The following is a 13,034-nucleotide window of genomic DNA, read 5'->3' as shown; positions in this document are numbered from 1 at the left end:
AGTGTGGGAGGAAAAGCAAAGCATTTTCCCAAGCGGTGATCCTTTCCTTTGGGAAAAGCAGGGCATTTCCCCAAATGGTGATCCTTTCCTACCACTCTGGGCATTGCTGTGCTGATGGGCTGGGAACAAAGCTCCAACTGAGGTCCTACCGAAGAAATCCAAAACCAGAATCCTAATTCCTCATGAGAAGCTTGCAGGCTGGCATGTTTTCCCTGCTTGCCTTTTCCATCATGCTCTGGCCTCTGTGGCAGCTTGGATGACAAGTGCCTCAAGGCAGGAATTACCTCTTGGGAAAGGTTTTGGGTTGCTCAGTGTAACCTGAACAGCCCCTGGGCCCCACAGCAGTACAATTCAAGCACAACCAGCACAACTGGTGTTACTGGTGTTGCAGCACAACCCCTTCCCTGGAGCTGGCCTTGGAGTCCTGTCCAGAAGAAAAAAAATAGCTGGACACAGCAAATGGAAACAGTGCTAGGAGGTTTGTTCCTCTGTGCTGACGGATGGCCTGGATCCCTGGAAATGTCCAGGGCCAGGCTGGACGGGACTGGAAGCAACTCGGGACAGTGGAAGGTGTCCCTGCCCAGGGCAAAGGGATGGAACAAGGTGATCTTGAAAGTCTCTTCCAACCCAAACCATTCCATGATACTGTGACGTGGGAAGCCCTTTTATCACGTTGCTGGATTTGTTGAGTTCTGTTGAGTTTTTTTTAGGGGAGTATTGGATTTATTTGTCCCTTGTCAGGGTGGTGAGGAGGAGGAGCCTGAGGAAGCACAGCACATATTGAACTGTGGGGTCACAGCTCCAGAGCTGTGGTGATGCCCTTTGGAAACCCCAGGCGTGTGGGTTTTCCTTGGAGAGCTAGCAAGGTGGCATCCAGGAACAAGGCCAGTGCCTCCTTCCATCTGTTTACCCCTAAAAATAGGAGGAGAGGGAAGGAAAAAAATATAATTAAATGGGATCATGGAATGGTTTGAGTTGGAAGGGACCTTAAAACTTTTTTTTTCAACCTCCTGCCGTGGCCAGGGACACCTTCCACTATCGCAGGTTGCTCCAAGCCCCATCCTGGATACTGCCAGGAGTGGGGCATCTTCAATTTCTCTGTTAGGGACGTTTCGGCACCTGGAAAACATCCCAGATGTTTCCAAACAGGATGTTTACCTCCAGCTCACGCGGCGGCAGCGCTCTAAGCTGGGGGACGATTTGGCTCTCCCTGTGGAGCATCTCCGCGCGGGGTCCCGCTGCAGCGAGGGGCCGGGAGATGGGATTTGGGGAGAGGGGCAGAGCTGGGGGGGCTCCCCGCTCCGGGCGCGTCTCGCCTTTGTTCGGGCAGCGCTGGAGCCGGGCGGCCGCGGGGCGGGGAGGGATGGGGAGGCGGGATGGTGGGAGGGAGGAAAGGAAGGAGGGAGGGCTGCCCGAAAAGGCTTTTTTTTTTTTTTTTTGTCTTTGCTTTTTTTTTTTTTTTTTTTTTTTTTTTAATCTCCAAGAAAAGAACGATCCACAGGCAACGCGAGAACTTTTTTTTTTTTCTCCTTTCCTCCCCCGCGTCTTTAATAAGAAAACTATGTTTTAAAAAATCTAAAAAATTCGAAGAAATTTAATTAAAACGAGCCCGACCTCCCACCCCCTGGCCCAGACCCGGCCCCCGGCCCGCCCCACGCCGCCCGGGAGGCGGCAGAAGCGGCGGCGGCGGCGGCGGGAGCGCCGGCGGCCCCGGCGGCGGCGGCGGGGGGAGGCGGTCGCCGGGCGCCGCCCGCCCCGCATCCCGCATCCCGCATCCCGCCGGCCCCGCATCCCGCCGCCGGCCCCAAATGGATTATCTGCGGCTGGTGCTCTCCTGCCTCGTCCCCCTGCACGGCTGCCTGGCCGCCGGCGGCGCCCCAGGTACGGTCGCTGCCCCGCGGGCGGGGGGCCCGGCGTGGGGGGGCTGACAGGTGGCTGCACCCCGGGGGATGGGGAGAAGGGAGAGGGAATCCGCTGCTGGGGGGGGGGGTGGGGGGGTAAGGGGGGGTTAGGTTTCAATGGGAATTGGGGGAGATGGAGGCTGGGCGAGAAATAGTTGGCGTGCTTGGCGTGCGAGGGGACGTCAGCCCGAGTTCCTTCTGCTACGTTGGACGCGCCCGCTTAAAACTACAAAGCGGAGCTGGGTCGGGACGGAAAAGCGGCTGTCGGGTTTACCGAGCTCCGGCGGCGCTCGCCGAAGGCTCCCCCGGGTGGGGTTGGCCCCGCGGTGCCGGCGCCCGAGCGGGATGCGGGATGCGGGATGCGGGATGCGGGATGCGGGATGCGGGATGCTCCGTGCCCGCAGCCCTTTCCCTCGGCGCTGTCTCCGCAGAGCTGCTGCTGTCCGGCAAACTCAGCGAGTATGGAGTGATCGTCCCGTTCAGCACCGACTGCCGGGGCCGCTTCCTGTCGCACGTGGTGTCCGGGGAGGCGGCGGCGGGGCTCGGCCAGCCCGCCTGTCCCCCGGGCCCGTCCCGCCGCCGCGTCCCCCGCAGCCCCCCGGCTGAGTCCCCGCAGCGCCGCTTGCTCTACTTCAACGTCACGGTTTTTGGGAAGGAGCTGCACCTCCGGCTGAGGCCCAACCGCCGCCTGGTGCCGCCGGGAGCCGTGGCGGAGTGGCAGGAGGATTTCGAGGTGCTTTTCCGGGAACCCCTCCAGCAGCGGTGCCTTTTCACCGGGGACATCTCCGGGATGCCTGGAGCTGCCGTGGCCATCAGCAACTGCGATGGACTGGTAAGCTGGAGGCTGGTGGGGTGCTTTGTGTGTGCTGCCTGTCTTTTGGTGTGGTTGCCTCTCAAGAGATGAATCGTGGCGTCCTGAAACCCGATATTTTGGTGATGCTTTAGGTGTCTGTGCTGTATTTTGCCCTTTAGCCCTTGACAGCAGCAGGTCCCCTTTCCCCGTGTGGCCCTGGGTGTTGCCTGCCTACTCCATCAGGGTAGTCTGTGCACCAATATTTATTTAAAAAGCTTGGAAAAATTGCCAGTCCTGTGCCTGAACTGCCTCCTGCTCAGATGCTGCTACATCCATGGGCTGTGCCCAGCCGCTGGGACGGGGACCCACACTCCTGGTGATGCTGTTCTATCCTTGTCCACCCGTGTTTTACCTTGGGACTGCTCTGGGAACTTTTCCTCTGTGTTTCCCACCTCTTAAATGAATGCCGTGTGAGCTGAAGCACCTCCTGAAATCACTATTAGCTGCAGGCTGGCTCCCACCAAGCATCTTTTTGCAGGAGGATGTATTTTTTTTAAATTTTTTTTTTTTTTTTATCACTCAAGGGCTCAGATGCTCTTGGCTTTCTGAGCACAGTTCAGCATCAGTAACTTGCTGCCACAGCTCTTTAATTCCTTTAAATGGCTCTGTTACCTCCTTATCCCTGGCATCTGCTCTGCCTGTGGGTTCCCTACCTTTGATGCTCTTGGGGAAGCGCTCATTTTTTAATTCCCTTGGCCTGTTGCCCTTCAGATTTCCTTTGAGCCAATTTTAATCTTGGTTTAGGTGCCAGAGTTTGCTGTTTGCTCCTGGTACCACTTAAAGTTACTGTGGAGTTGGAGGAAATGTCTTATTTTGTGCCTTTTTAGAAAATTTTTTTATATGTATTTCTTTTTTAGTTGCTTTATTCTGAGAGTTCCTTAAGCCAATTTTGGCCACCAGCACAAACAATTTGGCATTCCTTTCTTTTTATACAGCGCCTGGTGCTAGTGTACAAGCAGAAATGATAGAGCAGCGCAGCTGGAAATACATATTTCGCCTACATATAGGAATTAAATTTTTTTAGCACGTAATCCACACCTTTTGAAGCTTCCTTTCGGGAATGGGGTGAGGCTATGGACTTACAGACTTTTCTCTGGGACACGGATTGTGCTGGGGCTTGGCAAATGTGGGCAGGCTGGGAAGGTTTAAAGGCATTTCCAGCAAATAGTGCTGAGTCTGGAACAGAGACCGGGGTTTGAAGTGTGCAGGTTCCGTGGCAGATCTCATTCCCTTTGGCATCATGAGCAAAAGGATGCTGATCTGTGCCCTGCTGTGGCACAGCTTTGGGGCATTTTCTTCCCCAGAGCCCACGCTATTGTTAGTGTCAATCCCAAGCAGGGTTTAATTTAACTTTTTCAGGCTTTTGTAGGCTTTAGCCCTGAGTTTTCCTGTCACAGCCCTTTCCACACCTCGTCATTCTTTTTGCCCTTGCTCCAGCTGGGTTAGGCTGTAGTTTGTACCACAGGATGCTTTTCCATGTGGATTTATGCAGCCATATCCTGCCACCCATGGTACCCCAAGCCCACCCTTTTAAACCCATGTAAAAGAAGAAGTGGCTTTTCCCCCAGGATGAGGAATTTTTTTTTCCTATTTCCTACAATAAATTTATTGCTCGGTGGCCAAGAAATCACTGTTCTGGCTTCAACCAGGAATTTCCCATGCTCTGGTGAAGGACACGAGGCTGAGGGGACAAGCATGTGCTCGGCTCCCTTGCCCTTGTGATGCATCCAACATCACAGCTGGTTTCTCTTTTCCATGGGTTTTCTGGCTGTATGGCCCTCTGGCTTAAGTGAGTCTGGCATCTTCAATCTGCTCAGGATCCACTTGCTTTGGAGGAGTGGGGAGATCAAGAGGATTCCCAAAAAGCAGTGAAAAGAGCTTGATTTAGGAAGTGGAGCAAGAAACGGAACCAAAACCCGGTTCTAGGTGCAGATGGGACGGGAGGATGGTGTTTATGACCTGTCAGAGAAGTAGCAGAGCATCGGGGAGGGATGTACATGGTCAGGAATGCTGATACTGGGCTGCAGGAAACTCTTCCATAAGCAAGGACCCTGGAATTCCTGTGGACTTTTGCTGGAAGTTGCCCATGAGCTTTGGAATGGGATTGTGGCTTTTGCATCCCAGTATAGAGTGCGTGGGAGGCGCGGGGCGCGCTCGGCCACCGGCTCCTGGCCAGAGGAAGCGCTCCGGGATGCTGCGGATGAGGGCTGTGTACACAAAGAGATTAGGCTGTGTATAAACGGAGACTGATATTATAAATAACAGGGGGCAGAGAGAGAGGAGGGGAGGAAGAAAAAAAAGCCCCAAAACCCTGAACCCAACTCTTGAAAAAGAGAGTCCACCCGAAGTTTTTCCTAAATCCATATTCAGCTGTGTAAGTGAACCGATCCTTTTCCCAGATTCCAAAGCCGTGGCTCCTTCATGGCCATTGTTTGCTGCAGGCACCCACGCGTGAGAGTCTGGCCTTTCATTTTTTTTTTTGCAAGGGTGTCTCATACCAGGGTGGGAAGATGCTGTCGCCCATAACATAATTTCAAAGCTGATCTAAGCCACCAAATTCCTGACTGGTAAAGTAGCGTTAGGCAAATATCTCCGCTGGCGGACACGTCTCGCTGCAGTGGAGGCATCCCAGATTTTTCCCCGCCGGCTTTAGCGGCGTGTGGTCGAGCTTGCTTCCTTCCTGCTTTGCTGGTTGCAGGGATGGGTGAAGGATTATCACCCACAGACACCATATTTGTGTGCCTGGCTTTTCCCTGGGGTGATTTGCCGTAGTGCTGCAAACTGTAGAGCCAGCATTTTCCATCCCCGTGGCCCTGGCTTGCTTCAGATGGGTGGCAGCAGATAAGCAGAACACAAAAGCCATCAGAAACAGTAATTAATAGGGAGTGGAAGGAGAAACAGCCCCCCAAAATGATGCCCCACTGAAAAAAGCATGGCTTGGTCTTCAAGGATTTTCCTTGCAGTTCCTGGGCTGTAGGGTTTGTTTTGGGGAGAAAAAGGAGGCAAGATGTCCCTTTATCACCTGGGAGAAAAGCCTTCATACCCTCGTAACACCCACATCAGCTGAGACCAGTGGGACATATGTGATCAATCCCAAGTTTTGGCAGTAAGCTGCAAACCAGGCCCTGTTTGGTCTGAAAACCCAATAAATTAATTAGTGCTGAGTGTTGTCTCCATGTCCTCACTCCACCAGGAGCTACATTTGAGACCTGGTTCGGGTCACCTGGCAAAGCCTGGTCTGTAGCCACCCCAAAAACTTCTCATTTCGGCACAAAGAGCAGGGAAAAGGAGTCAAGGAAGGCAAAGTGTTGTGTTTGATGGGCTGCAAAGCCTGTGCTGCAGGGAAACATGAAAATAGTGATGGAGCAACTCTAGACCGTGCCTGATGACCTCTGGATGGAAGGGGAGCGCTGTTATCTGTGGTGTCTGTGTTCACACTGCCTGCTTTTCTAGGATTTTTTGTCCAAATTATGTGTGAATCTTATAGGAAAAATACGTACTATGCACACAGCTGGATTTCCCCCTCCTGTTAGCTTGCCTGGCCTAGTGCAGCCAGGGAAATTTATTAATTTTTCCACATCTCAGCTGTGTTAAGTGTCAGAATTTTCTGAATTCCTGTGGGAGTTGTAGCTTTTTACCCAGCAGTGGAGGAGGTTCTTACTCAGGGTCCTGGGGTAGCCCCCTTAGTGCGGTTGGAGTTCATCTCTCCCTTAGCCTGGGGAGGCACAGGAGAGCTGGAAAAGAGACTTCACCCTCTGTGAGCTGGCAGGAGTGAGTTTGGTATATGTTTTCCCTCTTTCCAATGGAATTGTCTTTAAAGATTTATTTTTTAGTTTGGAAGTACCTTCACTGAGAGCTGCAGACAGTGTCTTGTGTTAGAAAAAGCAGTGATAATAGATCCACCAATTGATTTAATTTGATTTGGTATTATTAAACCAAATTAAAACCAAGGGTGGGAAGCATATGGCTAATTGATCACTGAGGATGAGATGGAACGCTTGGAAAAAGCCCAAGAAAAGCTGAGTGAGACTTTTTGGATGGCATCTGACCTTTTCTACTGCCTCTCTGCTGTTAAAACCCTCCCAAAATGCTGAAATACAACCTGAGTTGCTCCTCTTTGTGAGCGAGCAGGTTGGTGCATGCCTCTTGCAATGGTGATTTTTGGGTTGTTTTGGGTTTTTAATTTATTTTTGTGAGTGCCAGGGTGACCACTGCAGCTTCTGTTTCATTTCTTGGGCTGCTCTGATCAGATGGACACAAAAAATCCCTGCGTTATCCCCTTTGCCATCGGTCATCCCTGGAGCCGGCAGCGTGTTGCATCTCGCCTTTGGGAGAAAGTCTGGGCTGCTTTATTCCTTGAGCCAGATATAATTAGTCACGAGCTGTAGAGCTGCTCAAACCCAAGTGGGCTGTGGCTGGGACCAGGCTCTTTCACGTTTTAATCCAGCCTTGCCCTGGCGCGGCGGCACAGCTTTCCTCCGGCCGCCTGACTCAGCAAGTCCCGGCTTTGGCCCTAAACCCATAAACCGGCTTTGGGGTGCCTGGTCCCTAATGAAGCGCCTCGTGGCAGGGCTGGGAGGGGTGGGAGAGGGGAGTGGTGTCCCAGAAGAGCTCCTCCTGGGGCAGGGGCTGCCTCTGCTCCTTCTCTTATTGAAAAATAAAGAGCAATGCTTTGGAACTGGAAATTAGGAGAATTTCTTCATGGAAGAGGTTCTTAGGCCCTGGCACAGGCTTGTATTCCCCATGTCTGGAGGGACTGAAAAGATGTATAAATGTGGCACTTGGGGATGTGGTTTAGTGGTGACCTTGGCAATGCTGGGTCAATGGTTGGGCTCAATGATCTTGGGGAGTTTCTCCAACCTAAAAGATTCTGTGATTCTGTGCCCTGCCCCATCATCATGGCCTCGGTCAACCATCACTGAGCCTGACTGGTGGTTTGACTCCCTGGCTTGTTCTCTGCCTCACCACCACCACCCTGTGTGATGCCCCTGGTTAAACCTGGCTCTGTTCTTCATCTCCTTGGCTGAGGGTGTGGGCACAATCCCTGGCTGTCCTGGTTTGACCTGGATGTCTATAATGGGAAAAACCTGTGATACATGTGTCAGGCAAGGACTTGGATACCTCAGGAAGGAGGTAAAACAAAACCATCCAAAACCCCACTTTGCTGCAGAGTTAAACAGTCAATAAACCCCAAGTGGAGCAGGAAATTTGATGGAATCCAACAGACTGGCCAGGTTGGCCGATGCCTGATGAATCCAATGAGACATGAACACGAAGGGGACCCAAAGAGCCAGGCACGTTTGGAAGAGCCCCAGCCTCTGTCCAAAATACATCTCTGAATATATTTTACTTTTATTTTATTTTATTTTATTTTATTTGATGAGAACCATTCCAACACCCTTACGAGGACTCCAGTAGGTCCACGCTGCTGAAGGCTTTGCTCCAAGAACAGATCCATATGTTCAGCGGGCAGTGCTGGAGGAAGGAACACGCGCGTGCGCCATGGAGGGAGCTGGGAAAAATGCCGAGCTGGGGGGGCTGCCTGTGGGATAGAAGCCAAATCCTGGTGATCGTTTTCCTTGCCCAGGGTCTGAGCTGGCCGGCACTGTGGGGTGTGAGTGCTCAGGCTGATGTAAGGGGGATTTGATGGGAGCTTGGTGTTAATTAGGAGCAGGTCGGTAGCCAGGACAACATTTTCAGCGATGTTTGCCCTGTCATTCATCTTCCCTGTGTTTGGGAGGTGGAGTTGTAATGCTTTCCAGCTTCTGCTCCAACGGGATTCCCCTGTGTTAATTCCTAAGTAGTTCATGGAGCAGAGAGAATGGTTTCTCTTTTCTTCTTGTTGCAGCTTGTTGTGTCAGTGAAATAGCAGATATCCTAATGGCACCACGGGAATGGAATGGGGAGGGTTCAGGGAGGCTCAGGAGTGTCTTGGGAGCCCCTTCAGCCTTGTATCCCTGAGTTCAGGGTCCAGCACAACTCATGGATGAGACAGAACAAAGCTTCATAGCCATATAAAGACCCAACTTGAATTGCAGCCAGGCTGGGCGTTTCTTTTGTTGGTTGGTTTTTCCTTCCTTTTTTTTTTTTTTTTTTTTTTTTTTTTTTTTTTTTTTCCCCACTTACAGGGGAAATTAAGGATTGTCATAGATGAACATGGTATTAGAACCATCCCGGTGTCATGGAGGAGGATCAAGACAAGATTATTTTGGGATGTCTTTCCCCTTTGTGCCTGCTCTGCATCAATCTTCTTTAACGAGTATATCGAGTGTGTATGCCCCCCTATACTTACATAAATCCACACTGTTTTTCCCCTCTTTTCCTTATTTCTTTGTGGAGTCCAGGCTGGCCTGATTCGGACAGACAGCAACGAGTTTTTCATTGAGCCCCTGGAGAGGGGCCAGCAGGACACGGAGGAGCACGGGAGGGCCCATGTGGTCTATCGGCGCTCGGCCATCCGGCAGGATGGAGCTGAGCCGCACCACGACCTCCATCCCGAAGGTAGGGGCTGCTGGAATCCACTCTTTCCCAGCCATTGGTAATGAATGTTTCATGTGGGGAGAGGATTTCTTCTTCTGTCAGTCCTTGTACATTTTACCCCATGGCTTTAGGCTCAGTTTAACTGCTAAAGTCAAGAAGGAGGAAAGGAAATGATGGGCTGGAGGTGCTGCAGTCCTGCTTTGATCACCTCTCTGTTGTGAGAGTGGTGAGGCACTGGAAGTTGTTGTCCAGAGATGCTATGGCTGTTCCATCTCTGGAAGTGTCCAAGGCCAGGTCGGATGGGGCTTGGAGCCACCTGGTCCTAGTGGAAGGTGTCCCTGCCCATGGCAGGGGGTGGAACAGGATGAGCTTTAAGGTTCCTTCCAACCCAAATAATTCTGTGAAATGTGGCCTCGATTTGACTTTTTAACAGATCATAGAATCATTCAGTATGGAAAAAATCTTTTAAGGGTCTCAAGTCCAATGATTAACATACCTTTTAGTCTTCACAATTCACAGCCACAGAGCGAGCAGGACCAGCACCCAGCCGGAGCTCAATATCCTGATACAGTTAAATCCTTTATCTATTTTCCCTACTGAGTTTCTACTTTTGTGGAACGTCACCGTGGTGTCAGCTCACCTCAGAGGCTCTTTCTTTTCCTGCCCAGTGCCCAGCGTGCAGGTGGGGGAGCTCCCGAATTCCCTGGAGCTGATGGCGGAGCGGCTGGGGGACGCGGAGCGCAAGCGGCGCCACGCCAGGAAGGACGACTACAACATCGAGGTGCTGCTGGCCGTGGATGACTCAGTCGTGCGCTTCCACAGCAAGGAGCACGTCCAGAACTATGTCCTCACCCTCATGAATATAGTAAGGCTCAGCTCTGGGGCATGTGGATCCCACCCTTCCCTGGGTTTAGTGCTCTTCTGATGCTGCAGATCCGTTATGCTGGGAAAAGAAATGGGTTTGGGAGGGGGAACAGTGCTGCAGGAAGGGCTGTGCCTTCACACAGCTGGCTCTGGTGTGTGGGAATGGGAGGGATGGAAAGCAAGAGCCCTTTAATGTTCACCTCCATCACCTTCCCCTCACCAATGGCAGAATCTGGCATGCTGGTGCTGTCACTGTCTGTCACCTGAGTCCAAAAGTTTATCCTGGCTGAGACCATTTCCTCCTTGTCACTGAAGTCTCAGCAAATGCTAGAAAAGAGAATGGTCATGGCTTACTTAGAAATTACCATGTTTGTGATTTGTTTTACAATTATGTTGTTTGTGATTTATTCTGAATACTGTTTGTTGGTAGAGGAAATACTTTTGTAGCTTTTCAGAAGCTTTTTGGAAACCTTTGCAGCTGGATAACCATTCAGGGTGTGTTTGAAAAGGAGCTTAGAGCAACTTTACAGTTCCTGCACCTGTCCTCACTCAGAGGCATGGGGCAGCCTGTGCTGGTTCCCTACACCCCTTTTCATTCCTTTTTAAGATAAAAACATCCATATTCCCTGAGTCCTGAGAGATGTGGAAGGATCAATATTTATTCATCCAGTCCTCTTCAGGGAGGTTTGCTTCTCCAGCACCTGAATGTCTGCAAATATGGTCTATGCTCAAGGATCTCTTTCTCTCTCCCAGTTCTGTTTTGTTTTCCATGCTTTATCCTCGCCTCTATTTATTTATTTTTCCCTCAGTGTTCTTATACACAGTGGTGGAAAATGTTCAAAAGGCTCAACCAGCTCTGGAGTGGCCAAGTTATAAAGATGCTTTTGGGTGGTTGGTTGTTGGTTTGGGCATTATTTCTGCCATATAGCTGGCAACGAAGGGGAAATTATCGACATGGGGGGAGGATTTGTGGGATTAGAGGGTGATGGGGTGAAGGATGAGTGAAGTGGCTAGTCCCGAGCAGGGAAAAGTTGAAGAAGCAAACACCTTCATCACTATGTTTTATTCTCTGGCACGTTGTCCCGATGCCTGCAGTCCGATGCTCTCAGCATCACTTAAATTCACCCTCTGAACGTTTCTCCCCTTGGCGTATTAAATCCTCTTGCCAGGGGGAAGGCACAGGGTACCCTGCTCTGCCCTCTGGCTCTTCCCACGTTACGGGGGGTCGGAGATGATGTCATTTTTCCTTTCCGATCCCGGGGAGGGGGAAGGGGGGGCGGGATGGACAGTTTGAGCGCCCGGGGATTGTCAGCTCTAATCAAAAGGTCGGTTTTCAGGCGCATTTCATGGTTCCTACCCCGCGGGCAGGACTTTTCAGGGAGTGAATGCGCGGGATGCTGCGCTGGGAGAAGGGAGGACCCGCTGCCTATTCAATTAAAGGCGGCGCTGGAGACTTTAATGAGGGGGGGAAAGCCCCAGGATAATACAGGCAACAAATACTTCCCCCCAAGTATTATTTCCTTCTGCATATCCTCCCCCCACCCCCTTCCCCTCCTTTCTTTCTGTTTTTACTGCGTTTTCTTTCCAGCTTTGCCGTGACCTCCGTCCGCCTCCTCTTCCCTTGGCGCCGCCTCGTTTCCTTACCGGCTCAGATTGCCTTAAAACACCCGATTCAGCAGAAAAAAAGAGAGCCCTGCTTTCTGGCCTGGGTGGCAGAGGGAGGGAGAGAGGAGGATGCCGGGGGGCTGGCGGGGAGGAGCCTGTTGGGACCACACAGCTGAACATTAATCCCATTAGTTGGAGGCAAAGGGAAGAGGGGTAAGAGGCTCGGCCAGCCCTCTAACGAGGAAAGGGCTTAACGAGCTGGGCTGGGGTACGTCAGGGAGCCAGCTGGGAAAGTTTTCCTGTCTAGGAGCTCTCCTATCAAGATATATCCCAAAGAAAGGGGGCAACGAGTTTGGGAGTAATGATAAACTTTCCTGGCTTTTTCTGAGGTCTCCATTGAGGGAGCAGTGGGACATGTATCCCTTCCCAGCACTGCTGTAGGTAGGGTCCCAGGGCTCTTCCCAAGACACAAACCCCTTTATTAGGAACTCTGTGTCGACTGAAGCTTGGTGATAAATGATTTGTCACGGAGAATTTTTTTTTTTTTTTAAAGAAACAAACCCCACAGCCCTTATTTCAGTGCCAGAAATGTCGATGCTTTTCAGTGAAGGGCGCTGTGTCCATCCTGGGAGGCTGACATGAGGATGACTGCTCCTTTTGTGCACCTAAGAGCTTCCCTGCAGGCAGGCTGCCTTCCCTGCTAGCTCCCAGCCTGCATTCTCAGCCTGCCCTTCCCTTCTTGGCTTGGATGCTGCTCAGGAATTTGGGGTCAGGTTGGAGTGAGTGGGAAAGGCACAACTCCCCCTCTGCCATCAGTCACTGGGAGTATCTCTGCTCCCACCATTGCTGTGTCCACCTAACCAAAACCGGTCTGTTGGGCTCTTGGGATGAATGTTTGAGATGTGCTGGCTCTGGAAGGACATTCCCCTCTCCTGCTTGCTGCCTCTGGCAGGGATTGTGGTGTTATGGAAGGAAAATTAGGATCTATCAGCCATGGTGAGTGCTGAGATCAAGGGCTGGGAACCAGGAGGGGATCCAGCACCCCAGAAAAGGAAGAGGAGTGGAAATATTCAGTGCTTTGCTCTGCTTTCCACTCCCCTGCATTCTGGGAGATGGGCTTCTTGGTTTTTTCCACCAGACTTCCCACTGCTCATCCCTGATCCTTGCAAGTCTGGAGATGGCTCCACTTGGAGGGGAGAAGCCAAGCTGTGGCTGTGTTAAACTTGGCCCTGGTCTCCTGGGCTTTTCTCGGATATTGCCCATGATTCGGTTAAGGATGCAAAGGTACTTGGTGTTTTCCCATTGTTTTGGGTTACCAGGGAAACCCCATG

At 51.6% G+C, this 13,034-nt stretch overlaps 1 protein-coding gene across 1 annotated transcript in view; it reads left to right on the top strand.

The window, feature by feature from the left end:
* The first annotated feature begins 1,170 nt into the window (after nt 1–1,170).
* ADAMTS14 (ADAM metallopeptidase with thrombospondin type 1 motif 14) overlaps nt 1,171–13,034 on the top strand; it is a 28,365-nt gene continuing 16,501 nt past the window's right edge. The window contains exons 1-4 of the mRNA XM_083866147.1: nt 1,171–1,881; nt 2,333–2,733; nt 9,099–9,255; nt 9,903–10,099. Of these exons, the coding sequence (XP_083722273.1) occupies nt 1,809–1,881; nt 2,333–2,733; nt 9,099–9,255; nt 9,903–10,099 (828 nt within the window). The 5' untranslated portion in view covers nt 1,171–1,808. The remainder of the gene's footprint in view (nt 1,882–2,332; nt 2,734–9,098; nt 9,256–9,902; nt 10,100–13,034) is intronic.

Source organism: Zosterops lateralis (assembly GCF_965231275.1).
Source record: "Zosterops lateralis genome assembly, chromosome: 8".
In the NCBI taxonomy this organism is placed as follows: domain Eukaryota; kingdom Metazoa; phylum Chordata; class Aves; order Passeriformes; family Zosteropidae; genus Zosterops; species Zosterops lateralis.
The sequence above is the reverse complement of the archived record's forward strand: the minus strand, read 5'-3'. Positions and strand labels throughout refer to the sequence as shown.